General features: G+C 46.6%; 1 protein-coding gene across 2 annotated transcripts; it reads left to right on the top strand.

Annotated features, from left to right (window-relative positions):
* OAF (out at first homolog) lies at positions 1-27,320 on the top strand. Of its 2 annotated transcripts, XM_026681906.2 has the most exons (4): positions 1-477; positions 21,776-21,910; positions 23,794-23,974; positions 24,853-27,320. In XM_026681906.2, exons 1-4 carry the CDS (start codon positions 238-240, stop codon positions 25,125-25,127), a joined length of 831 nt encoding a protein of 276 aa, XP_026537691.1. In that variant the 5' UTR covers positions 1-237; the 3' UTR covers positions 25,128-27,320. The 2 variants fall into 2 exon arrangements, with proteins under 2 accessions (XP_026537691.1, XP_087826283.1); XM_087970157.1 differs by lacking the exon at positions 21,776-21,910 and having other exon boundaries at positions 157-477.

Raw genomic sequence — 27,320 nt, 5'->3', positions numbered from 1 at the left:
GGCCAGGGGCGTCCCGAGAGGGGACCAGGGGAGCCCCGCAGCTGCGAGCCGAAGGAGGCGGGTCTCCTCCGCAGCCCGGGCGGGTCCCCAGAGCGGTCCGCCCTCCCGCCCAGCCCAGCCCCGCCGGCAGCCCAGCAACTTCGGGAAAAGTTTCTTTTTCTCCCACGCAGCAGCAGCAGCGGCGGCGCCGGAGTCCCGTCTCTGGCCATCCCCGGCCGTCTTGAGCTCCGGCCGGGGATGCTCTCTCGGGCCGGCGGGGACGGCCGGCTCCCCGCCCCGCTGCTCCTCTGCTGGCTGCTGTTGTTGGGGCTGAGCGGGGCGGCCGGGGCGCCCTCGGAGCTGCGGGTGCGAGTTCGGCTCCCCGACGGGCAGGTGACGGAGGAGAGCCTGCAGGCGGACAGTGGCGCCGACAGCGTCAGCCTGGAGCTTCGCAAGAGCGACGGGACCCTCGTTACTCTGGCCGCCGACTTCAAGCAGGTGCGGGGGGGGCGCCGTCCGGGGCTGGGAAGGGGAGGCTGGAGGAGTCCCAGATGCCCCTGGGGAGGGGAGGCTGGTGGGGTCCCAGATGCCCTGGGAAAGGGAGGAACCGGAGGGGTCCTTTCAAGAAACGGGGAGCCAGCTGGAAGGGAGGGGGCTACCTACTCCCCTCCCACTGAGCCTCTCCCCGTTGCGAGGCTTCTCCGGTAAGGAAAAAGCTCCCCAAGGTCACGGCAGATGGGGACCGCAGCTAAGAAGTTAAAGGATGCTTGCTCCTGGGGAGGAAAGCTATGGCCAATTTAGACAGCCTACTAAAAAGCAGAGACCTCACCCTGCCAACGAAAGTGTGTAGAGTCAGGGCTGTGATTTTTCCCAGTTGCAATATATGGCTGTGAAAGTTGGACCATAAAGAAGGCTGAGCGCCAAAGAATGGAGGCCTTTGAACTCTGGCGCTGGAGAAGATTCCTGCGAGTCCCTTGGATGGTAAGGAGATCCAACTGGTCAGTCCCAGAGGAGATCAACCCTGACTGCTCTTTAGAAGGCCAGATCCTGAAGGTGAAACTCAAAGACTTTGGCCACCTCATGAGAAGGAAGGAAGGACTCCCTGGAGAAGAAGAGCCTAATGCTGGGAACGATGGAGGGCAATAGAAGAAGAAAGGGACGGCAGAGAAGGAGGCGGCTGGATGGAGTCCCTGAAGCAGTCGGCATGAGCTTAAATGGACTCTGGAGGATGGTAGAAGACAGGAAGGCCTGGAGGAACGTTGTCCATGGGGTTGTAATGTGTCGGACATGACTTCGCGACTAACAACAACAACAAGGAAAAAGCGGCTTTGATCAGCTCCACTTTCATCCAGCAAAAGGGATCCAGGCGGGATCATTTTCCCCTCCAGCATGCGATGCTCCGAACAACCCTGCAGGGTAGGCTCGGGCCGAAAGAGACTAGCTTGGCTGCAAAGCACCCAGGACTAAAACGTGGTTTCTTCCCTTTGGGCTTCAGGGAGTGGGGAGAATCTCTCGACTTCGCCCCAGGAACGACAGTCCCCGGTTGTTGTGGGAATGCAACCCGTGCTGGTTGATGTGAACCCCGCGATGCAGTTGGTGGAGAAGCGGTGGCTGGGAAAGAGGAACCGAAAGGCTGGGGTCCAAAACAGATCTTTGCACAAATGGGAACTTCCAGACCTGAAAGAGGAAGGGGGGGGGGGAAGTAGAGGGGGGGAGAACTAGGAGGGGTGGGACTTTCCTTCAGAAAAGCAAAGTTACTCTGATGTTCTTCACATGTTTTTGGCATCAAAGAGCTGGTGGAAGTTTGCAATTGTCTATCTTTCCAGGTTGAGCCGTTGTTGTTTTTTATCTTTCCCCTGTTTTCATGCTTTTGTTGTTTCTTCTTCCACACCATCCCAGTTGAGAAGTCCCAAGGAACTGACAGGGAGATTCCCACAGTGTCCTCTTCCTCCTCCTCCCCTCCCCCCTCCTCCTCCTCCTCCTCCTTCCCAGCCTCCAGGGTTCTTCCAAAATTCCATCTTCAACTTTCAGATCTGTTCAGATCACAGCCATTTTTCCTCCCCTTGCAGTCGGCTTCACACGCAGGGCTCCCAGACTTCAAAAGTTTCATTTTGTTTCTCAGCCCCCCTCCCCCCCACCCACCCCAAAAAAAACTATTTTAAAACATTCTCCCATATCTGTGTTCTGCTTAAAAGTTGGGACATCAGACAGTTTAGGACTTGGGAGTCGCCTAGAGGTATATCTGCCTAATTAACTTGAGTCACATGTTGCAGTAACCGCAACCAGAAGCCAAGATAGCTGGGCTGGACTCTGGGAATCGTGAAAACCATAAAAACACGCTTGGGCAATAGGCTTATTCAGCCCTGCCCCAAATTTGCATGCTTCTTCTGCATGTTCCTTCAGCTCAATGGGGTCATCTGTCAAGATCCCAGAAGCCTCCCTTGTCAGTTACGGGGCCAGCCTTCTGAATGAGGTCCCACCAATATGTAGAGGCATCCTGCCCTTGGTGGATGTCTTGAAGACCTTGGCTGTTCTGAGACAGACAGACAGATTAACAGAGTTGGAAAGGGCCTTGTAGATCATCTAGTCCAAACCCACCCCACTCCAAGCAGGAGACCCTCCACCATTTCTGACAGATGGCAGTCCAGTCTCTTCTTGAAAGTCTCAAGTGATGAAGCTCCCACAACTTCTGTTCCATTGGTTGATTGTTCTCCCTGTCAGAAAATTTCTCCTTATTTCCAAGTTGAATCTCTCCTTGTTCAGTTTCCATCCATTATTATTCCTTGTCTGGTCTACAGGTGCTTTAGAAAATAGCTTGACCCCCTCCTCCTCTCTGGGGCAGCCCCTCAAATATTGGAAGGCTGCTCTCCTGTCTCCCCTGGTCCTTCTCTTCCCTAGACTAGCCAGGCCCGGTTCCTGCAACTGTTCATCGTATGTTTTAGCCTCCAGTCCCCTCATCAACCTGGTTGCTGTTCTCTGCACTTTTTCTAGAGCCTCAGCATCTTTTTTCATAGTGTGGCGACCAAAACTGGATGCAGGACTCTAGGTGTGGTCTTGCTAAGATAGACATGGTTGAATATACTTGTATATGTAGTCTTCAAGTTACAACAGTTCATTTAGTGGCTGTTTGGAGTTAGAACAGCACTGATAAAAGTGACTTGGGGCCGTTCTCCACACTTATGGCCATTGAAGCCTCCCCATGTCCATGTAGTCAAAATTCAGATGCTTGGCAACTGACACACTATAAAAAAGGATGTTGAGACTCTAGAAAGAGTGCAGAGAAGAGCAACCAGGTTGATGAGGGGACTGGAGGCTGAAACATACAATGAACAGTTGCAGGAACTGGGCCTGGCTAGTCTAATGAAGAGAAGGACCAGGGGAGACATGATAGTGGTCTAGCAATATTTGAGGGGCTGCCACAGAGAGGAGGAGCGGGTCAAGCAATTTTCTAAAGCACCCGAAGGCCAGAGAAGGAATAATGGGTAGAAACTGAAGAAGGAGAGATTCAACCTGGAAATAAGGAGGAATTTTCTGACAATGAGAGCAATCAATCCATGGAACAGAAGTTGCCTTCAGAAGTTGTGGGAGCTTCGTCACTGGAAGCTTTCAAGAAGAGACTGGACTGCCATCTGTCAGAAACAGTGTAGAGCCTCCTGCTTGTGGGGGGAGGGTTTGGACTAGATGACCTACAAGTTCCCTTCCAACTCTGTTAATCTGTTTCTGTTTCTTCAAGTTGAATTCTTCATAAGGAATCACATGGTTTGGCTTTTTTCCCTCTTTTTCTTATCCTTTGGTCTCGCATGAAAACGTTCTGTAGTAACTCTTTAGTGCTGAGTTGTTCCCTTTACTTTTTTATGGCCTTAACCTCTGGTCAGGAGTTGATTGCGTCTAAGGACAAAGAGCTTGAGGACACACCCATGAAGGTGAAAGTGAGCTCAGATATGACATTTGGGGTTTCGTTTTTGGACTTAACCAAGAGGTGACTTCTGTCTTTTAGAGCCAAGTACAAAGGTCCTTGTGGGAGGAGGAGGAGGAGGTGGGAGGAGGACCTTGGTAAGATTTTACTAAGTAGCAAAATCTGGAGAAATTACTATTCAGGAAGAATTTGTGTCAGGGCAAACTTTGATGTCCAGCGATGGCCTCTACCCCTCCCCTCACCCACATTTTCCCTTCCTTTACAGAAGTGGGGTCGTTTTGGATGTCAGCTCAACATGTTTACCTGCAAAGCAACTTCTAAAGGAGGGAGGGAGGGAGGGAGGGAGGGAGGGAGGGAAGGAAGGAAGGAAGGAAGGAAGGAAGGAAGGAAGGAAGGAAGGAAGGAAGAATAGAAAGAAAAATGGAAGGAAGGAAAAATGGAAGGAAAAATAGAAGGAAGGAAGGAAGGAAGGAAGGAAGGAAGGAAGGAAGGAAGGAAGGAAAAATGAAAAGAAAGAAAGGAAGGAAAAATGAAAGGGAAGGAAAAATGAAGATAGGAAGGAAACATGAGAAGGAAGGAAGGAAAATGGAAGGAACAAAAAAATGGGAGGGAGGGAAAGAAGGAGGGAGGAAAGAAAGGAAGGAAGGACCCAATTCTTGATGAGGCAATCTTGAAAAATTCATATTCCATTTACACCTCTTTCGATGCACTGTGAACACTGAAGGAGAATTTAGGTGACAGCTCATCCCCTGTCCCTCCACCACACCCAGAAATTAATTTATAAGAGGACAGGTACCAAGTGATGGTGAAATTAGCCCCAAAGCAGCTAGTCCCTGTTGCTGCTGAGCCAATTAGGATAAAGACTAAATCAAAAAAATATAAAGTCTAGCATGAATTGGTCATTGTAAGAGGAGAACCTTGTTAGTCTACGGTGCAGACAAACCAGCCTCCTTCCTGGCCGTGTTATTAAAGGGTATAAGCTGCACCTTGTGTTGGATTTCCATTCATTCCATCTCCAGCATGTCCATCCAAGCTGGGAATTCTGGGATTTGAAGTCCAAGCTATCTACAAGACAACATTCTTGGGACAGGCTGGTTAGAAGTGATCTTCTTCCCAACTGCCCTAGAGAGCATGGCCGAATCAGAGATAGGATGGATCCTCTGAAGATCTGGTGACCCCAACGGTTCTCCAGAACTTTATTTATTTATTTGATTTTATTTATTTGGTTTGTCAATCGCTTACAAGATAATAGGTATAAGAATAATCATGAGTACGAATACAGGAAATAGATACGAATAAATGTGGACAGGAACGGTAGGCACGATGGTGCATTTATGCATGCTCCTCTTAGGAACGGGGTGAGAACGATAGCAGATAGTTTAAGGTTAAAGGAGTTCTGTTAAATAAAAGTGTTCTACAAAAATAAAAGACTTCTATAAGGCCTTTATTCAAGCAGGAGCAAACACCCCAAACCTTGATTTTCAGCAGAGAGACCAGAAAGGGAAGGGCGCCTTTGGGAAGAACTGGGGAAGGCCTAGTTTTTCCAGATGTTTCATATTTCCATTCCTGATCCCGCCCCTACGACGCACACACAACTGTCTTAAATTCCACAGCGTTGATGCGCCAGCTTCAAAACGTCTTTGATTTTGGGCCTGATGAATCCTAGGAACCATCAGGGAAAGCAACTCAGGGCTGGGAGATACCTACAGAGGTCCTGCAAGGTGATGAGAATGTGGAGAAGACATTTGGTGCATAAAAAAACACTCTAACATTGTTAAACCATGTTAAGGACTGAGTGCTCTTAACCATGATTGCAATGAGCTGCCCCATAATGAATCATTAATTACTTCAATATTATCGTTTTTCTTCTCCTCCTTCCTTTCCTGGAAGAGGTGATAAGAATATTTTTTAAAAGGCCCTTTTCAAGAGAGCCATGCAGATAGTAGAGCATTTTCCCAGTTAAAACTGCTCTTTGAAACACAGAGAGACGGTTGGAAAATGCAGCAATCAGTTGGCCATCCTTATCTCTCTCCCTAAAGCCCTGTTTATTTGTTCACTGCAAGCACACGGAGCCCTTCCTCCAACTGTGAGCAGTTAATTCCTACTTAAGTCATGGAAAGCTGTAGTAGATGGACTGGGTTTTAATGGAAAAGAACAAACTCTTTGCTTTTGGAAAAATTCTACATCCAACTTCCAGGTAAAAACACACAAAGCAGATTCCGGCTGGTCAGGACTGAGTTGAGCTGAATTCCCTGACCTTGTGCTAGGCAGATGTGTTGAGACTACAATGCCTGTGGTTCCCAGCCAGCAATCCAGGCAGGGGTAACCAGTCCCTCAATTAGCATTGTGCATACAAACACACAGACAAACAGGTACCCCTCCTTGAAAAGAGAGGTAAATAAAGGGTGTCACCTGGAAAGGTGACTCCTAGCCTTGCCTTTAGGCATGAAAGCCAGCTAGGTGACTTTGGGTCAAAACTCCTGGAGTTTGTGAGTTCTAGTTCTGCTTTAGGCATGAATACCAGCTAGGTGACTTTGGACCAATTGCTGGGGGACAGTGAGTTCTAGTTCTGCCTTAAGCATGAAAGGCGGCTAGGTGACTTTGGGCCAATCACTTGGAGTTTGTGAGTTCTACTCTTGTCTTAGGCATGAAAGCCAACTGGGTGACTTTGGGCCAATCACCAGGATATAATGAAGTCTAGTCTTGTTTTAGACATGAAAGCCAGTTGAGTGACTTTGGGCCACCCACCAGGAGACTGTGAGTTCTAGTCTTGTCTTAAATATGAAAACCAACTGGGAGACTTTGGGCCAATCGCCAGGATATAGTGAGTTCTAGTCTTGTTTTAGGTATGAAAGCCAACTGAGTGACTTTGGGCCAATCAACAAGAGACAGTGAGTTCTAGTCCTGCATTAGGCATAAAAGGCAGCTCAGCCTATCCAACCTCGCAGGGTTATTGTTGTGGGGGAAATAGGAGAAGGAAAGAGAATTATGTATGCTCACTGCCTTGAGTTACTTATAAAATAATAAAGGCAGAATTAAAATCTAATAAATAAATAATACATTTTCCAACTCCACGAAATGAGGAAGGCCAGCTGATGTTAGGTAGAACTTTACCCTTTTTATGGGGGTGGGGTGGCTGGGGGCTGGGTCTGAGTCGAAGCAAAGAATGTCTAAAAGCATCCTGAGATTTGGGGTCTGTGTTTACATTGCGTTGGCTGGCAATTCTCCATTCATCTGGAGCAGAGACCCTCTCCCCCTTAATACGCCCCAGCTGAAGTGCCAGGAAATGCAGAAACTGTCTCTTGAGTGGTAGTTAAAATTCCAAAGCGTGGGGTCACACTTTCTTGCATTTTTTTTAGCCTAAGGCCCCTGCTGGGATGAATCTTTGTGCATCGCGCAACAGTTTGGACGGTTCTACACATGCTGCAAATATAAAGCCTTAGTAAGGCCACATCTAGAGTACTGCATCTAGTTTTGATCACCACACTATAAAAAAGGATGTTGAGACTCTAGAAAGAGTGCAGAGAAGAGCAACCAGGATGATGAGGGGACTGGAGGCTGAAACATACAATGAACAGTTGCAGGAACTGGGCCTGGCTAGTCTAGGAAAGAGAAGGACCAGGGGAAACAGGATGGCAGTCTTCCAGTATTTGAGGGGCTGCCCCAGAGAGGAGGAAGGGGTCAAGTAATTTTCTAAAGCACCCGAAGGCCAGAGAAGGAATAATGGATGGAAAGTGAACAAGGAGAGATTCAACCTGGAAATAAGGAGAAACTTTCTGACAGAGCAATCAATCAATGGAACAGAAGTTGCCTTCAGAAGTTATGGGAGCTTCATCCCTGGAGGCTTTCAAGAAGAGATTGGACTGCCATCTGTCAGAAATAGTGTAAGGTCTCCTGCTTGGGTGGAGGGTTGGACTAGATGACCTACAAGGTCCCTTCCAACTCTGTTATTCTGTATATTATCCAAGGTCCCTTGAAAGGACCCCCTAAAAAAACTATCCTGTAAGAAGGGGGATGAGGTGTGTTAGAGGGAAACCCAACTGCCCTTTCTCCAAATGGTTTGACTGGCATGGGCTTTTAACCACCACGTCAGCTGGAAATACCAGTGGTTGACATCAGAATGCTTGAAGATACCGTTAGACAAGAGTGGTGAGCGTAAAGTGCTTTGAACACCAGGATGTGGTTGCAGAAAGGAAACGCTCCTTTCAACAAGTCAGGATTAAAACAAGCCAGGGCTTAGTCTAGGGTGTGAATTGACAGGATGCTCAAATATTGTGTTTAGCCATTAGAAAAACTTTCAACTACCAGTCAATCATTTAGCAATTTGATCAGCAGTGAAGAAAGTGACTTATGGCCGGTCCTCTTAACTTACAACCATTTGGCATCCTCATGGTCAAAATTCAAGTGCTTGACAACCGCCCGTCCCCAATTTCTTAGGCCCACTGGCAGTGGTGGCATTCTACCGGTTTCGGCCGGTTCTTCCGAGCCGGTAGCGCCAATGAGCAGCGGAGATTGAACCGATTCTCTCCAATGCTCTGCTGTTGGGCCACCTGCTCAGGCTCCCATACTAACCTTTATGTCCTGCTTTTGAAGCGTAGCTGCTTTGCGCGGCACGGCAATTGCCACACGGCAGCTGCTGAAGCAACAGGGAGAGTGTAGGATTGCAGGAGGCAAGTCAAAAATGCCTCTGTGCCTGGGCAAAGTGTGCGTTGGGTATGTGTGCACAAAGTGTGTGTGTGTGTGCACGCAAAGCATGCCCACCAAGCAACGCCCACCAAATTGGAGGTAACAATTTTTGAAATGCACCACTGCCCACTGGGCACCCACATCCATAACCAGGGTGGTTGTTCAGGGTTGGCTTCCATGGTGGAGCGAGAAGTTGCTTGAGGAGAGAAACTGCAAGTGGGGTGGATTTGTCCGCCCCCGAGAATCTCACGCTTGGAAAGAGATCACAGAAGCAGATTGGGTGTGTTTCCCGGAGACCTGTGGCTGGCACTTGTTGAACACGAGCGATTGTTCTTGGTCCAGTTGGGTGGCTCTCAATAGAACAGCAGCTTTTCGCCGCTCAAACTTTGGATGGCTGCTAAAAGGGAAACGTCCCTGTAAGGAATCAGCAACAGCCCAGAAAGAGGAGAAGAATGACTACCTCCATCTGACGGATTTGGGTTTGGATCTTAGATCTTAGATTTTAGATTTCTATTTTAGATTTGATTTAACACAGAAAGAGTACCAATCCAAGAAAACCTATCTATTATCTATCTATCAACTATCTATCTATCTATCTATCTATCTATCTATCTATCTATCTATCTATCATCTACCTTCTATTTATCTACTATCTATCTATTATCTATCTATCTACAATCTATCATCTATCATCTACCTTCTATGTATCTATTATCTATCTATTATCTATCTATCTACAATCTATCATCTATCTTCTATTTATCTATTATCTATCTATTATCTATCTATTGTCTATCTATCAACTATCTATCTATCATCTATCTATTATCTACAATCTATCATCTATCATCTACCTTCTATTTATCTATTATCTATCTATTATCTATCTACAATCTATCATCTACCTTCTATTTATTTATTATCTATCTATTATCTATCTATTATCTATCTATTGTCTATCTATTATCTATTATCTATCTATCAACTATATCTATCATCTATCTATCTATCTATCTATCTATCATCTATCTATTATCTACAATCTATCATCTATTTCTATCTATCTATCTATCTATTATCTATCTATGTATCTATCTACAATCTATCATCTATCTATCAACTTATCTATCATCTATCTATCTACAATCTATCATCCATCTATCATCTATCTACCTTCTATCTATTTATGTATTATCTATCTATAATTTATCATCAGAGTTAGAATGAGGGTTAGAGTTAGAGCTGTGGTGGCGCAGTGGTTAGATAGCAGTACTGCAGGCTACTTCTGCTGACTGCCGGCTGCCTGCACTTTGGCAGTTCGATCCTGACTGGCTGAAGGTTGACTCAGCCTTCTTTCCTTCCGAGGTGGGTAAAATGAGGAGACAAGATTGTTGGGGGCAAAGAGGCTGACTCTGTAAACCGCTTAGAGAGGGCTGTAAAGCGTTGTGAAGTCTACCGTATTTGCCGGCGTATAAGACGACTTTTTTGCCCTGAAAAACATGCCTCCAATTGGGGGTCGTCTTATATGCCGGGTCGTCTTATACGCCGGCAAATAGTAATTGGGAAGCACTGCGGCTGCCGCGGCTGAGGCACTTTTGCGCACCGTGGAAACGAATCCCGTGAAGCCGAAAGGAGCAGCCAGCCTTCTCCCAGCTCCCAAGGAAGCGAGGCTCGCACCGCCCGAGCTCCGCTGAGGTATCCGGCTGGGGCTGTCAGGAGTTGTTACCGCTGGCGTGGCTCCGCGCGCTCCAGTCCGCGTTGCCTCGGGAAGGAAAGGCAAAACCAGGGGCTGCTGCTGCCATTGCAAAGTGCCGCCGCGGCTCTTCCTTTTTGCCTTTCCCTTCCCGGGATTCGTTTCCACGGTGGACAAAAGTGCCTCAAAAAAAAAAAAGTGCAAAAGTGGAAGGCGTGCGGAAGAGGGGCGAGTATATAACAAACTATATTTTGAGTGGAAATGTTGGGGGGTCGTCTTATACGCCGGGTCGTCTTATACGCCGGCATATACGGTAAGTGCTTTTGCTATCATCGATCTATCTCTCATCTACCTACCTACCTAATCTATCTATCTATCTGTCATCTATATCCATCTTTCCATGTAAGTATTAATCAGGTCATTCTCTGCTTACCTGTTCTGATATCAGCCAAGCTTGTCTCCCTCTCCCACTCCCTCCCAGGACAACCGCACACCCCTCATACACACACCCCAAGAATTGACAATACCAAGCCAGCTGCGTTCTTTCAAAGACTATTTTTGATGTTCCCAAATTCCTGGCCTTTTCCTAAGCATTCGCTTAGGAGGGAATGTTTTCTGGACGCCGTCAGGCCAGCTCTCTGCTGGAATATCTCATCCACGTTAAACATTAGCGAATTTATCACGAGGCTATTAAAATCTGGACTTCCTGTTTGCCCTCTGCACTTTGGAAAAAAATGTAGCTTTTGTTTATCCTGCAACAGCTTTGTAGAGGGCTTGCATTTTAATTAAGCCCATCTTTCTGAAGAGGTGGAAAAATGGGGAGGAAATCCCTTTGGAAGGTGAGCTGTTCCAGGGAGGAAACCGAAAACAATTTGCTCATTGGAATTAGGATTATATGGCAGCTTTCATGCAAAACAAGACCTATACAGATAGCTGTCCATCTATAACCACTCATTTAGTGACCAAAGAGACAGCAGCACTGAAAAAAGGTGATTTATGACCAATCCTCATACTTACGACCATCCTCCCCCCCCCCACATGATCCCAATTTGGATGCTTGGCAACTAGCATGTGTTTACAATTGGTTGCAACAACCCAGGGTTATACGATCGTCATTTGTGTCTTTCCTGGTTAGGGTTAGGGTTAGGTTTAGGAGGGGAGTTAGATTTGCTTAATGACTTCATTACTCATTTAACACCTGCAGGGATTCACTTAACAGCCACAGAGAAAAGGTTGTAAAATTGGACACGGCACCCTTAAGAGCTGCTTTGCTTAACGGTGGGAATTCTTGTTGCAGTTGTGGTTGTTAAATCAAGGACTACCTATAATACGGCAGGGAATTTAATCTGCATACTAAGGAGCCCTTAGGATGGAGTTTAGAGTCCTATTCTGCCCACGCTAAATACACTGTATTCTGTCTCTCTCCGACCTTGTACACACCCACACACCCCTTTGCAAGCATATTCAAACTTCCAACTTCCTGCACCAAAATACACACACACACACACACACACACACACACTATTAAGTTGAAAAAACCCAGAGGGTAAAAATTAGACACTCTTTTGTGCAATCTTCTCCTTGTTCTAGTTCCTGACTTGCATAAGCTGCTCTCTGTGGCCAAACCTGGATTCCCACTGGGTGCGAATCTGTGAGTCGTTTGGTTCTGCAGTGTCAATGGTTTTTGTTTTTTTTTCCTCTTTGCAAACTACTACCCTGAAAATAAGACCTATCCTGAAAATAAACCCTATCATGCTTTTTTTTTACTTTTATGCTTAATATAAGCTCTACTCCCAAAATAAGCCCTGCCAATCCATTCTGTCTGGTTGCTCGCTGTGCCACAGCCACGAGGTGAGACAGGGTGGTCCAGGAACAGCCCCATGCACCAGGGACTGGTTTACTGCAGGACCCTACAGCCAGGCCATCCATGCCTCGACAGCTGCCTTGTAGCTGTAGCACCAGCAACCATGTGCACCAGGAGCCTACGTGGCCTCTGGCCCACTTCTTCTGCTTGCTCACAGCCACAGTGGAGTAGGAGGCCGAGCAGTTGTGCTGGTGTGGCTTAGGTGCGGGCGCCCTGAAGTAAACTGGCGTGGGGTATGTGGGCAGCTCCATCCCCCTGCCTTGTGGTAGTGGCAATGGCGCACTGCACGACCTCCTGCCATGCAGCGAGCAAGCAGAAGAAGTAGGCCACCCATACATGGGGGAAAAATAAGACACCCCCTGAAAATAACTCCTGGTGCTTATTTGGGGACCCAAAAGAAAATAAGACCCAGTCTTATTTTCAGGAAAACATAGGTAGAGGGCCAGGTGATCGCTTTAACTGAATTCCAGAAACAGCCTTGTGTTCCAGGCAACCCAATCCACGGCCAAGTTTGGAAACATTAGACACCGATTCCTTTCTCCGCCTACACAGTTTGTGTCCCTGAACTAGTCATCAAAGCAACATTTCCCAATAAAACTCCCCGCAGGAAGAGAGCAGAGAACAAAACGAGCCATCGCCACCATCAGCTGGAACATCTGTGGAGGTGCGGATGTCACACTGAGCCTTGTTGGTCTGCTGGACAATTTTCACGGAAATCCCTGGGCGCCGTGTCCTTTCCTTGGCCGAGACATTCGGTTGTGTCAAATCTTCCTTTATTTGCTTTTTCTCACCGGGATTGCGGGAAAAAGTTTTAGGGCAAAGACTCTTGCTTGGAAACGTTGAAACACACACACGCACGCACGCACAAACACACAATTCAACCTCATGAATTGCCCTAAGAAACCATGCCAGAATTTTTTCCACAAAAAGATCAAACGACATCAGAAAGGGTTGGTCAATGTGATCTACTTCCAAGATTGTTCTTTCTTTTTTTTTTTTTAGACAACTGTCTTAGTTTAATCCGCTGTTGAAGCTATAGAAAAAACTAAAATGGAATGGTAAAAATAAGGAAACTCGTGAGAAATCAAACTTCCTTTGACAGATTTTTCCAAGCAGGAATGGTGGGTCTACTGTATGTGTGTAAAGTTAGTAAGGCTTTAAAACCCAGTGAGGCATGCTCCGTCTTTGTGCAAATTTAATTTTTAAAGGGTTGGGGAGAAGAAGAGAGCATGGCCTTCTCGTGATTGTATTTGCTTAAAACTCCCAACTTGCTCCGAAAGGCAGAAAGTCTGCAAACCTTTGTGGAAAAAAAATAAAATCAACAGAGGTGTCATAAAAATGTGTACGGGCAACCAGGGGTGGGCTTCCAAAATTTTAGCAAAGGGTTCTCTATGTCAGGGGTCCCCAACCACCAGTCCCCGCACCGATACCGGTCCGTGGATCATTTTTTACCGGGCCGCAAAGCTTGGGCGCCGCCATCTTGTTTTGACGGCGCTTCCAGGTTTTCAGTTGGAAAGCGGCGTTTGGGTGCTCGTGCCTTAGTTTCATTGAAGGGGGGGGCGGCTTCGAACGGAGAGCCGTCCCGATGGCGGTAGAGTCTCGCGTTACTCAGGTACCGGTCCGTGGAAGAATAAATAATCGTGAAACCGGTCCCTGGTTCAAAAAAGGTTGGGGGCCACTGCTCTACGCGGTTGCTGGTTGGGTGTAGCCATGGCCTAGTCGGCCTCCTGCACAGGGGGGTAGTTTTGCCTTCCCCGGACTCTGGAGGCTCTCTGGAAGCCAGAAATGGGCCCATTTCCAGCCTCCCTTTCACACACACACACACACCCGAGCCTCTGTGTGCACCCTGCACATACCTGCATCCAAACCTGGCTGCGTAGGGACTCTGGGGAGGGGAGGGGCGTGATGGGTGGGGCCATGCAGGAGTGGGATTTGGGGGTTCTTTGAACTGCACAGAATCTTAGCTAGGGGCTTTCCTGAACCCCTGCCAACCCCCAGCAGGCAACGCTTGGCTTATGACCAGAATTGAGCCCAGAATTTCAACCTGTAAAGTAATGTCAGTTGTATTTTACACCATGATCATCTCAATAACGTTTATATCTAAAATAAAACCCATGTCTCCACGTTTTTCCTGTTTGTCACACCAAGCAACGTGTGTTTCTTTCTGTTCCCAGGTATAAAAGTTGCATTTTGCGTGGTCTTCTCTTTTTTTCTCTTCTTCAGTTTCCTTTACTTCTTTCATCCTTCTGTTGGAAGAAATATCCATCTGGTTCAGTTCCACGCCGGGAGAAAGGCACTGGAGACAAAATGGAGGCTGGAGGCTGATTGGAAAGATGGTTTAATGATGAAGCAGAACCACCTGGGTTTGTGGCTCTGGGCAGCTAACCACACGGAGTTGAGAGTGAGGGGTTTTTATACCTTCTCTTGAGCTTTGCACTTGAGCTTCCTGTTCCTGTGCAAGATCATATATTCTATTGGTTGTTGTCAGACTCCCACGGTGTCATATAGGGGTTATAGCTGGCTCTATAGGTTGTCTGAGCTCCCAGGTTTGGTTGAAGTTTGGAGTGATGCAATGAAGGGGCTTGTTGGGCAATTCCTATTGGGGCTGAGGACTAATCCTACCTTTGTTGGATCTTGGGTGAAGGCATTTGCTTATGAATAGAGCTATCCATCTCTTTATCTCTTTCATGCTGACATCTGCTATGGGGCTATTAAGGAAGATGGGGGCTGCTTTCCAAGAGCATGTTTCTCCATTTCTCATCCAGGGAAATATAGTATTCCGCCTTCTTAAGATATTTCTCAAAATATTTCATTCTTCTAGGAGAGGAGTGGGTGCTAACTTTCTACACTTCCTTCCCTGTGGATTATTGTGATGCTCTTGGCCTCTCCAACAGAGAGAGAGAGAGAGAGAGAGAGACGGAGACAGAGAGAGGGAGAGAGAGAGAAACAAACACACATGTTCCACAAGATGCTAGCAGCCACCCACATGCAAAGAGTTCCTGTTTACTCCAGGTCCAGCCCAGATGCCTGCAGCCTATAAATCACTCCACACGCAGAGAAATCTGTAAATATTTAAAATTGGGTTGGCCATGCCTCAAGGCCCCCCACTTTTGGCAGAGCAGAGAAAGCAAAGAAGTCACAGTGGGTGGGAAAGGAGAGGAGTGTCCCATGGAGAGGGGAGAGGAGAGCATCATGTCCCTCCTTATGTGAGGGATCCAAAAGGGAGATGGTTTATGGGGTCCTTGTCCTTTTAAGGCAAGAATAAGTTTCAGCAACCCTCAGGGACCTTAGCATTGGGTGGGAGAAGCACGCTGTCTTCTTCACCCCCTGCTCTTGGTCTTCTCACAAGGATTAAAATTGCACCAGTTCGGTTAGAAGGCATCAGCAATTTCCATTGCACCCTCTGGACCTCACTTTGGATGGGACCTTCAAAAAAATCTTGAACATGAGAGAGACCCAAGAAATATTAGAAACTAGGGGTGTGTTTCCCCGCTTAAGTCGGTGGTACGATTCAAATATTTTACTGCCGGTTCTGTGGACATGGCTTGGTGGGCGTGGCAGGGGAAGGATACTGCAAAATCCCCATTCCCTCCTCACCCCACTAACCTGCTTTCCAGCTCCGTTCTCCTGTGCAGGGCAACCAAAGAAGATCCAGCCAATCAGCTGGGACTTGGGAGGCGGAGCATAGATGGGGGCGGGGCCAGTCAGAGGTGGTATTTGCTGGTTCTCTGAACTACTCAAAATTTCCGCTACTGGTTCTCCAGAACCGGTCAGAACCGGCTGAATTACCACCTCTGATTCAGAGGTTGTGGGAGCTTCATCACTGGTCAGAACCTGCTGAATACCACCTCTGCCTTGTCCTCTCTAGAGAATTAATGAGGTGGTCTTGGATCAGACAGGACCCTTGACAGCTGTATGGACAACGCCAATGGGTTCAGCTCCCATAAGTGATCCAGAATCCTTCCAAGGACTCTCAATGATTTGCCTTTGTCCTCTATCTCCCCTTCTTCTGTTTCCTTCAACCTTGCTAGATGGGTTGGTGTTTCTGGTTGCTCTTCTAGCCCATCATCTGTCACGACTTTTCTCCAAAAATAGTTCCACGGAGGTTCTCTGATGGCCATGTCATAAGTTACGTTCAATGCTTTCGTAACTAGAACCGCCGTTAAACAAACGGTTGCAAGTTGACGATTGCCTGTCTGAGTGAACACATTCATCCAATGCAGGTTCTCTCTAGCTGAAGCTCAACTGGTGACGTTAACAGATTAACAGAGTTGGAAGGGACCTTGTAGGTCATCTAGTCCAACCCCTTGCCCAAGTTGACCCTACACCATTTCTGACTTCAGTGGTAGGTCTGTGCCTCTTTCCTAGTCGTGATCCAGTGTTTCTCCACCGTGACAACTTTTAAGCTGCACGGACTTCAACTCAAATTCAACTTTTAATTTCAAATTTTAAGTCCATCCGGCTTAAAATTGCCAAGGTTGAGAAACATTTCTCTCCTTCCAAGTTTTTTTTTTTCAACTTTCCAAGTTAACTAGCAGCTGTAGGGTTTCCTGGTGACCTCCGATAAGTGCAAAATAGCCATTTAGCTTTTTAACATTCCAGCAAAGGCTTCCATTTATTCCTTTTTAGTTTCTGCTGCAAGTGTAATTTTTTCATACTTGTTTGCTTAGAAAGCTGCCTTTTTTGATTATGTATGTGCGTGTGGCTTAATAAAGGACCCCTTGAAGTTGTCCATCTGAAATATCCACTGGGGGTGGGGTGGGGAGATCCACTCTGATTTGATTGCATTCCCAATTTGATCAGTTATCGGCCTGGAATCTGCGAGGGTGGGGGGAGTGAGGAGAAACCATTTTTTTCCCCCTATATTGTACGTTCACTGCACTTCATCCTTCCTGACACAGGTCAGATGGAATTAGGTTGCTATGATTTCTTTCTGAGGCAAAGGAACAAACGGTCAGTTGGAAAAGCCGGAATTTCGTTTCCAGGTTTGGGGTTGAGTCCATCCCAGCTAAACAGCTGCCAAGGGTTGATTCCGAAGCGTGCATTAGGATTGCGGGATTACAACTCTGTGTAAAAAGAGGGGTGGTATATTTATTTGTCAGTGTGTTACCATCTCTTGCAGGACACGACTTGCTAGTCGGAGTCTGGATTTTCACTGTCGTCATCTCCTCCTCCTCCTCCTCCTTGTAAATTCTACTCCCTTATAGCACTGATGATACTACTTAGTTGGGTAATGAAAAGTCTGCAAGAAAATCACTAGGCTCAGAGAGCACCAAGGACCTCACAGATGTCCTCCTCCTCCTCTTCCTCCTCCCCCCCCACTCCCTTCTAGCACTGATGATGTTACCTAGTTGGGTCCTGAAACACCAAGCTCAGAGACCACCAAGAACCCTTCATCTCAACCCTGTGCTACAAATGTTCTCCTTTATTGTTTGCTAACCAAATGGTTGTAAGTCAAGGATTAGCTGTAGATATCTTTGGAAGGCAGGGTGGAAAAAAGGCAGCACTGTTGGTTGAACTTGGTTTCATTGCATCCAGACGTCCCTTGCAGTGCAGGCCTGGAGAACAGCTCTGGAGAACGTTTGCAAAGCAGATGGACCATCCCTGATTTCTCTCCCTTCCTGGAAATACCAGAATTGAATGGAGGGCTAAGCTCCAAATTTCCACAGCAGTGTGTGTGTGTGTGTGTGTAACACAACATTTCCTCTCTGAAGTCTTCCACCTACAGAGGGATTTCAGGAGCCAAAGGCTCTAGCAGGAAAGTACAGATAGTCTGTATGATGTACGGTCACATTTGAGCTCTAAATTTATGTCGCTAAGTGAGCATTGCTGATGTGAGTTTTGCCGTGTTGCAACCTTCCTTGCCACAATTGTTAAGGTGAGACACTGCCGTTAGTCACACGGTTGTTCCAGAGGTGATATTCAGCTGGTTCTGACTGGTTCTGGAGAACAAGTAGGGGAAATTTTGAGTAGTTCAGAAAACCGGCCTATCCCACCTCTGACTGGCCCCGCCAACCCCATCTCTTCTCGGCCTCCTGAGTCCCAGCTGATCGGCAGGCCTTCTTTGGTTGCCCTGCACACAGGACTGAGATCTGACCGGCATAACAACTGGTTCGGGGAGCGGCGCATGCATGTCCAACATGCACTGCACACACATGCATGCTACCGGCTCCGGCAAGCATTTACCTTCTCCAGCTGACGAGTGGCACTTCAGCTGTGCCGCGAAAAGCAGCTGAGGAGGAAAATGCAGCCACCAAAGGACAGCCTAGAGCCCGGGCAGGCGGGTGGGCCAAACAGCAGACGACCAAAACCTCCGTCCCAGCGAACCGATTGGGTGTCAGCTGCTCTTTGGAGCTACCGGTTCTATAGAACCAGACCGAACCAGTTGTATCCCACCCCTGCCTGTCCAGGAGAACAGAGCTGGAAAGCAGGTTAGCGGGGCGGGGGAGGGAGTGGGGATTTTGCAATATCCTTCCCCTGCCATGCCCACCAAGCTATGCCCACAGAACCGGTAGTAAACGTTTTTGAATCCCACCACTGGGTTGTTTAGTGAATCTGGCTTCCTCCTCTGGATTTTGCTTGTCAGAAGGTTGCCCCAGGGCACTGGGACAGTTATAAGTGCGAGTCAGTTGTCGAGCCTCTAAATGTAAATCCCGCAACTGCAGGGAGGCTGCAACGGCTGTCGGTGTGAAAAATAGTCATCAGTCACTTTTGTTGTAACTTTGAATGGTCAGTAAGAGAACTATAGTAAGTTGAGGGCTACCTGTAGAAAGGTGACAAGGATGAGTTGTCCCGGTAAGATGTTCTACAGGTGGCATTTTGCACCGGCAAGGTTGGCAAGGATGTTTAAAGATAAACTAGCTAAATGTTGGAAATGTGTTGTGGTTCGCCGGCAGCAGGTGCGAGCGGCTGAGGTCTCGGAGACCGAGGACTCAGATGAGGGGCCAGGGCCATCAGGGAGTGGACTGCTGCCTTCAGAGACTGTGGAGGCTGGCAGCAGTGATGAAGAGGACCCCGAGGAGCCTGTGCCAAGTGCACGTACACACAGGGCTGCTTGTAGGAAAGAGCAGCTGCAGCGGCACGGGAGACTCGGGAGTAAGTCTGCAAGGTAATGGCCCCTCCCTTAAGGGATAAAAGCCAGCCTGAGAGACTGGTATTCCTTGCAGGAAGCAAAGAAGTTCTTGCATTTCAAGCCTTGTGGAAGTTCGGATTATCTTGGTTTGTGTTTGAAAACTTTTTGTTTGGAATAATTCTTGGCAACTTAATCTAGTGTTCTTGGCAGCCTTGCACAACCTTGGCAAGGCTCGTTCTTACCAGAGACAATTAGTTTTAATAGCCTTTTAACCATGAATTAACGGAATTCGCAGAGAAGCATTAAAAGGTTTTGCTTTTATCTCTGTTTAGTGTTTGTTTACTTGGAACAAGGTTTGGGTCAGAACAAAATGCCACCAGATACCTGGGTCATATTATCATATTATGTGGTGGACATGTGCAGAAACCAAACAATATTGGACAAAAGTACACATATGGTTGGAAAAGATGATACCGTAGCGTATTGATTTAAAACCTGAAATATTTTTTATTGGGGATCCTACTTGAAAATGATAGTAAAGAGAATGTATATTTAATTATTGATGTATTAACTACAGTTAGGATTTGTATTTGCACAAAACTGGAAAAGGGAAGAGATTCCAACTGATGAGAATGTGATCAGGAAAATATTAGAATGTGCAGGAATGAACAAGCTAACGCCGGCAATTAAAGGGAAGGAACAAACTGAATGCTATTTGATATGGGAATCTTTTTATCGATGGCTCGAGAATAAATATGGGAGAAATTAAAAAAAGATTAGTGAAATATAGAAAACATGCCAATAGAATCAAATACGTTAAGATAGGGATTGTTCTAATAATTAGACGTATTATGTATATCAGTATTAAGTAAAAATAGAGAATCGATACCAATACAATGAATATGTGTGAACTGTATTTGTTATTGCACAAGATATTTGTATCTAGGCAACACGCTGTTTGAATGGAAGATGGATTGCTTGCTTTAAAATAAAATAAAAAAATTTAAAGGATGAGTTTTGTCCCAGATGGAGAGACTGGGAGAGAACTGGTGGTAGAACGTGGCGGTTCATCCACGTTGCCTTTTTCAGCTTAGCTCGCCAAGTGAGTTTTGTGGGTCTTTGTGTGAGTGTGTGCTTGGAAGCTCTCGGCCTCCCTCGTCTCCTCTTCGGTGCCGCCTGCCAGATCTCTACTGCGAGGTGTCCAGATGTTTCCTCTTTTGTGTGGCTCCTCGGAGGAGCGATTCATGGGAACGGAGGCTGTGACTCAGCCCTGGGACACGAATGTCTGGAAGGCGAGGAGGGTTCATCTCCAGGAAGAGCTGAGTCAACGTTCCCGGATTCTGACTCAGTGGCCTGTTACAAGTCGAGCACCTGGGATTCTGCAGAATTGGAGAGGGACGACAGCCGAAAAAGGACAGTTGTCACAGCACAACGCAAGGGTTTCTCACGGTGGGGGTCTCCTCTACGTCACAGGGAGTCCTTCGTTCACCTTTGAGATTTCTTTCCTCCCTTGCAGTCTTGCAAACCCGAGACAGTTTTCTGTTTAAGGAGCTGGAGGAAGAAATGGGGGTGGGGAAGTGGGAGGGAAACAGGCTGACAGTTCCAGAGACTTTGCTTCGGTTTAATGGATGTTTGGGGTTGTTTTTTTTAAATTAAAAAATAATAATTTTGTGACTTGCATAGTATTTGATCATGTCTTTCAGGGTTGAATGAGGAAGTGCAGGGAAGAGAAACTTAGATTTATTTTTCTTTTCTTCCATCACAGTCCCTCTCCTCCTCTCCTTCCTTCCTTCCTTCCTTCCTTCCTTCCTTCCTTCCTTCCTTCCTCCCTTCTTCCTATTGGTCATTCACCCTTCCTTTCTTCCTCCTATCCATCACATTTCCTTCCCTCTCTCCATCCCTTTCTTCCTCCTATTGATCATTCACCCTTTGTTTCTTTCTTCCTTCCTTCCTTCCTCCTATCCATCACCTCTTTCCCTCCCTCCCTCCTATTGATCATTCACCCTTCCTTCCTTCCTCCTATCCATCACCCTTCCTTCCTCCTTTCTTTTCCTTCCTTCCTCCTATCCATCACCCTTTTGCCTCCCTTCCTTCCTCCCTCCCTCCCTCCCTTCCTCCTATTGATCATTCACCCTTCCTTCCTTCATCCTATCCATCACCCTTCCTTCTTTCCTTCTTTCTTTTTTTCCTTCCTTCCTCCTATCCATCACCCTTTTTCCCTTCCCTCCCTTCCTCTCTTTCATTTAGCAGAGTAACTTGTCCTGTTCATCTATCAACTGCTTCCTGTAACAGCTGCAGGTAGACTTCTCTTGGCCAGGAAGCCCAAAAGGAAGGAGAATCAGCTCCCAAGCTTCCTCTTAGGGCTCTCGTTAGATGCCAAGATTGGTAAATGGGTTTCTGGGATAGGTTCACCACCAGGTATTCCTCCATGCCACATAATGGTCCAAATTTTCACACCAGCTCAACCGCCACGATGGGAAGACCATGAGACAAGTCAAAGCGCTTCGGCTTCCCTTGTCTGCTGAATCAAAAGACTCATCAAGAAACGTCTTTTATTTCTCGTAGGAGGTGAAGATATTCCGAGCTCTGATCCTTGGGGAACTGGAAAGGGGACAGAGCCAATTCCAAGCTCTTTGCTTCGTCACCCGGTTGCATCGCAACGAAATCATTCCCAGCGAATCCATGGCCAAACTACGACAGGTAAGCCGGAAGAAGGTTGATCAGTGTCACAACCTTACAGTTGTGGTCACCACACTATAGAAAGGAGGTTGAGGCTCTAGAAAAAGTGCAGAAAAGAGCAAACAAGATGATGAAAGGACTGGAGGCTGAAACATACGATGAATGGTTGCTGGAATTTGGCCTAGTTAGTCTAGGGAAGAGAAGTACCAGGGGAGACAGGATAGTGGCCTTCTAATATTTGAGAGGCTACCCCAGAGAGAAGGGGGTCAAGCTATTTTCCAAGGCACTTGAATGCAAGGAATAATGGATGGAAATTGATCAAGGAAAAATTCAACCTAGAAATAAGGAGATTTTTTTTGACAGTGAGAACGATCAACCGATGGAACAGAAGTTGCCTTCAGAAGTTGTGGGAGCTTCATCATTGGAGGCTTTCAAGAAGAGATTGGATTACCATCTGTCAGAAATGGTATAGGGTCTCCTGCTTGGGCAGGGGGTTGGACTAGATGACCTACAAGGTCCAACTCTGATTGTCTGTTATCTGTTACAACCAGGGTGAGATTAATTTTTCAACCCACAGTCTGCCTTCCTTGTTATTCTTTGGATTTCTTAGTCAGGTTTCCGCCGGAGCAAAGACATGCCGAGCTGTCTCAGGGCCTGACTGTGTGTCATCATTTCCCTTTTATTTTATGACAAATCAGCCTGGTTATTAATATTTGTAATGAGTAATGAGTAAGAATAGGGCGTCCCTGGTGGATCCCAGGGGAAACATTTGACTGACACTCTTTCTTTTGAGAAAAAAATTTACGTTGACGTTGGATGTTCCTTTTGCTATTCTTGTAATATTTAAAATGCATCTTCTGCTTCCAAAGGGAACAAATCCTTTGCGAGGTTCTCTCATTCCGTGCAAAGCTGCCTGGAATGACAAGTCTTCTTGCAAAGTTGCCCCATTCTACAGTCGGTGCAGGAAACACTGCAATATGGAAAGAGCCTCTGTAAACAGAACCACTCTAGGAAGTGGGTATCTTATGGGTCATTTGAAAGTATTTTAGCCCTCTCACACTTTTGTTCAAATGGACATCCACCTCCACTCATCTTTATATGGTTTGGCCATTCTTTCCCCCTGGTTTTTCTATTTGTGAGTCCTGCAAAACGGATGGCGAAATGAATGAATGGGTCCAAAATTCTCTAGTCAAGATAAGATCCCCAATCTCTCGTTATCTGGTGACAGGAAGAAAATAAAGTTAATTATCTGATTGAAGAGAATACTTGTAGCTCAAATTTGGACTGTGGGGGTCCTTGGTGAAACTCTGGGCTTGCTGTTTTTCTGAAGACGTTTCATTACCCAGCTAGGTAACATCATCAGTGCTAGAAGAGAGTGGGGTTGAGGAGGAGGAGGAGGAGGAAAGGAGGAGGAGGAGGAGGAAAGGAGGAGGAGGAGGAGGAGGAGATAGTGGGATCTTTGTGGCTCTCTGAACTTGATGCTTTCCTTGCAGACATTTCATTACCCAACTAGGTAACATCATCCGTGCTAGAAGGGAACGCTGCAGAGACAAACACCACACCCTTCTAACATTGATGATGTTACCTAGTTGGGTAACGAAACATCTGCAAGAAAATAGTCAAGCTCAGAGAGCACCAAGGACCCCACCGTCCTCCTCCTCCTTCACCCTCTTCCTTTTCCTTCCTTCTCCTCCTCCATTCCACAACCCCCACTCCCTCTAGCACTGATGACATTACCTAGTTGGGTCATGAAACATCTGCAAGAAAACAGTCAACCTCAGAGTGCACCAAGGACCCCACATCTATCTAGATCAGAGCTACGGATGACTCAAAGCAGCCATTGGGTTTAAAATCGATATCAGGCATGGAAGCGCTGATGTTCCTCCGTTTTTCCCCCCTGCCAGAAAAACCCACAGACGGTGCGGCAGGCGGAGGAGATCCGTGCACTCGAACACTTGAGTATGGACGTGACTGTCAATTTCAGCAAAGGGGCCCAGCTTAGCTCTCACATCTACAACATCTGTTCAGAGGCCAAGGAGACCATCTACAGTCGAGAAGAAGATGTGAAGTTCTGGATGGAGAAAGGTAAGGAAGCACTTCAATCATCAGGAGACGGAGTTTATGGTCCCTCCACCCCGTAATGCCTCCCGTGTGGGGATAATGCCAGCTGACCATCAAATATTTGCTTCAAAGGGGGAAAATATTTGATTGTCTGCTATATTTTCGCTGACTGTAAAATAGACCATTCATTTAATGTCTATGGAAATTCTCCATCATTCAGGTCACGGTTATCCCATCAGCTCTAGCTAGATGGTGGGGAAAGTAAGGATTTATACTCCATGTGGACAGCTGGTCATTTGCATCCTTTTAGAGAGCCATTGAGGCCACCTAGCTAAGTGTCTATGGAGATTGTCAGCCATCCAGATCATAGTTGTCCCAAAGATGCTTTTGTTTTTTCAAGAGGCAACTTGGACTTTCTTGGGTTTTTTTTTTTTTTTTTTTTTGAAGACGTTTCACTTCTCATCCAAGAAGCTTCTTCAGCTCTGACTTTCCCTTCCCCACCATCCTGTCAGAGCTGGAGAAGCTTCTTGGAGGAGAAGTGAAACGTCTTCAAAGAAAAAGCAGAAAGTCCAGTTGAAAAGGCGCCTTTGGGAAGACCGTTCTGAACGTTTTGCTAGCAGAAACAGATTTTGCATCTGTTAGAGGCTGAACCACTCCAGAACGTTATGGCTGGTCCATTTCGAGGATGGAACAGCCTAATTTTGGAGTGAGTCATTCTGCAGTTCAGACATTTTGCCCACAGTTAGTAGTGAGAGAAGTCCGTCAAAGGAACTTTGCAGGACAAGGACAGAGTTATTAATGAGAAACGGAGGACTTCTGGTACAAGATGTCAAAGGAGGAAGGACTTAACGAGGGGAATTGACCTTTTTTCTCTCTCTCTCTTCTGTCCATCTCTCCTGCAGGGGTGGACGGCTCCATGTTTGAGGTCCTGCCTCAGTCTGCAGACCTACCTGATCTGCAACACTGCCGGGCCTGCGCAGATCGCTGGAAACCTTGCATCTGCAGCTACGCCTTGAACATCGAGTGGTATCCCTGCATGCTGAAGTATTGCAAGAGCCGAGATTCGGCTGGAAAGACAACCTCTTACAAGTGTGGCATCCGCAGCTGCCAGAAGGCCTACAGTTTTGATTACTACGTGCCCCAGAAGCAGCTCTGCCTTTGGGATGAAGACACTTAGCAGGACAGACGAGCAGCCATCTTGTTTTTTGGGGCTGGGAGAACTTCACCTCGACCTTCCTTCCTGGAGCTCTGGGCAGGACTACCAAGGTGGCCACCTGGGACTGAAAGGAGGAAGGGGAAGGGCATAGAGGGAGGGAAGGAGGGAAAACCCCCGTGAGATGCCTCCTAACAATGTTTTGAAAGGAGTCTCTTCCTCTTCGCCTATAGAAGGAGGCACCTTCAGATTTACAGGCAGAGACCACAATCAATGGGATGTTATCGAAAGAAAGATGAGGAACATCAAAATGAAGACGGTTCTCCATCTCAACTTGACTTTTGAAGCTTCTTGACCACCATGAGATTTGTGCCTGCTTCTTTTTTTTTCCATAATGAAGACAGAGAGGATAGATGTCCTTCTTGGACAATCTCCTAGAAAGGATTAGACACCAGGTCGGTAGCAGAAGGGATAGAAGATCTTCTGGAAAAAGCTCGTGAGCTTCCAGAATGTTCTGCGGTTGATACCTGGAGCCACCAGAAAGAGGAAACTTAAAGCCATGAGGACGTCGGAATCTGGAAGGGCTGATATTTCATTTTATGCAAGAATGAGAGATTATTTGAGAAGGCTGTAGGACGGCTGGTCTCTTACAACCAATTGTCAGTTACCGCTGTACCATGTTCTCCCAGTGACCAATATCTAGGGATAATGCCATCCCTGGCCAACTTTGACGACGGCAGTTTGCCAAAATGCCTCTGATATATATGCTGCATAATCATTCTGGGTGGATCACCCAGCCCAGCTCTTGATCTCGATTGGCTCTTTAACACTGGAGGAGGTGGGAGTAGAGATCTCTGGCTTCTTAAGGGTGCCAATTCCTTTTTTTTTCTTTCCCCTTATCGCTCTGCCTTAATAAGAGATTGTACCCACCTCGCTTCCAGGGACCGAAGATTGCAGACAATCAGATCCATTTAAAGAGGGATCCCTAAGCCCTTCCTGGCTGGGACGTCCCAGTAGCTTCCTTTTCTCCTGATTAGAAAGTCAAATGCTTGTTTTACTCTCTAATCTGTTTCTGTACCTCCTTCTCCCACAAAATGGTGATTGGACAGAGCAATGCAGTGTGTGTGTATGAGAGAGAGAGAGAATATAATATTAAAGTAAAGGGAGCCACAATATGTCAAAATATTAACGCCCCAAATATTGCAGAAAAAGTAGCAGAATGTTTGGGTTACAGAAATGGACAAGATATCCAGATACAAAGTGGTAAAGCAGAAGTGTGATGTTGTGTACAGTCAGTTCACACCTGGCTCTTTGTCAGTTAAGACTTTGAGGACCCATAGAAGGAGCCATGGTACAGATGCACACCAAACCCATCGTAGCGGCAACGCTAAGGGCCTGGTGCAGTTTTTTTTCCTGCTCTCCCAACCATCTCCATGCCTCCATTGGTGCTATCATTGCATAAAAATGGTGGCAAACCAGGACATCAGGATTGTGTGTTTCTACAACGCAATAAACTAGGCCCGAGTCTTTTGTGAGTCATTGTGTTGTGGGATCACCACCAAGCATGAAGTTCATATTGGGGTTCAGACCTTACATTGAGGGATTTTGCTGACTTGGGCTTAGGGTATTGTAGAGCCCATCAGTTGAGTTGGTTAATTCCGTAATTGTGGTGCAAAGAAAGACAACAAAATGTGACAAAAAGTTGTTGCTTTCCAGAGAACAGTCACAGGTTCCCACACACTTTTGGACGTGCAGGAATTCAAGAACAGGCCGTTCTTATCACCCTATATTTGCAGTGATGCAGAGAACATTCCCTGTTGGATTTCTGCCTGCCTTGCAGTGGCTTCTTTTCTTTTTTCTTTTTGTTTTTAAAAAAGGGGATTTATTCTGAATCCACTGTAGATCTGTTATGGTTACTTAGCTTCCTTCCCTCTGTAATCTGGGCATTTTGGACTGCTGACCTTCACGCCTTAAGAATCCTCTTTTAAAAGATAACATTTATCTGTCTATTTCCTAGAATTGTGTGGGTGTGAGAGAGAGTGAGCTGTGCAGTTGCGATTTGTGTTTTTGATTGGAGTTCCTCGGGCGCTCTTAAAAAAATAATGACCACAGGAAATGAAATAAATGTAAATGTGAATGAAAGGTGTGTTATTTTTTCCCCCAAACAAATTATTTATGATATGTAAGCTGAATAAACTGATTTTCCAAAAAAAAAAA

Source organism: Notechis scutatus, chromosome 7 (genome assembly GCF_049901735.1).
Source record: "Notechis scutatus isolate UNSWTSFEM ecotype Mainland chromosome 7, rNotScu1.2, whole genome shotgun sequence".
Classification (NCBI taxonomy): domain Eukaryota; kingdom Metazoa; phylum Chordata; class Lepidosauria; order Squamata; family Elapidae; genus Notechis; species Notechis scutatus.
This window is presented reverse-complemented; position numbering and strand designations above follow the sequence as displayed.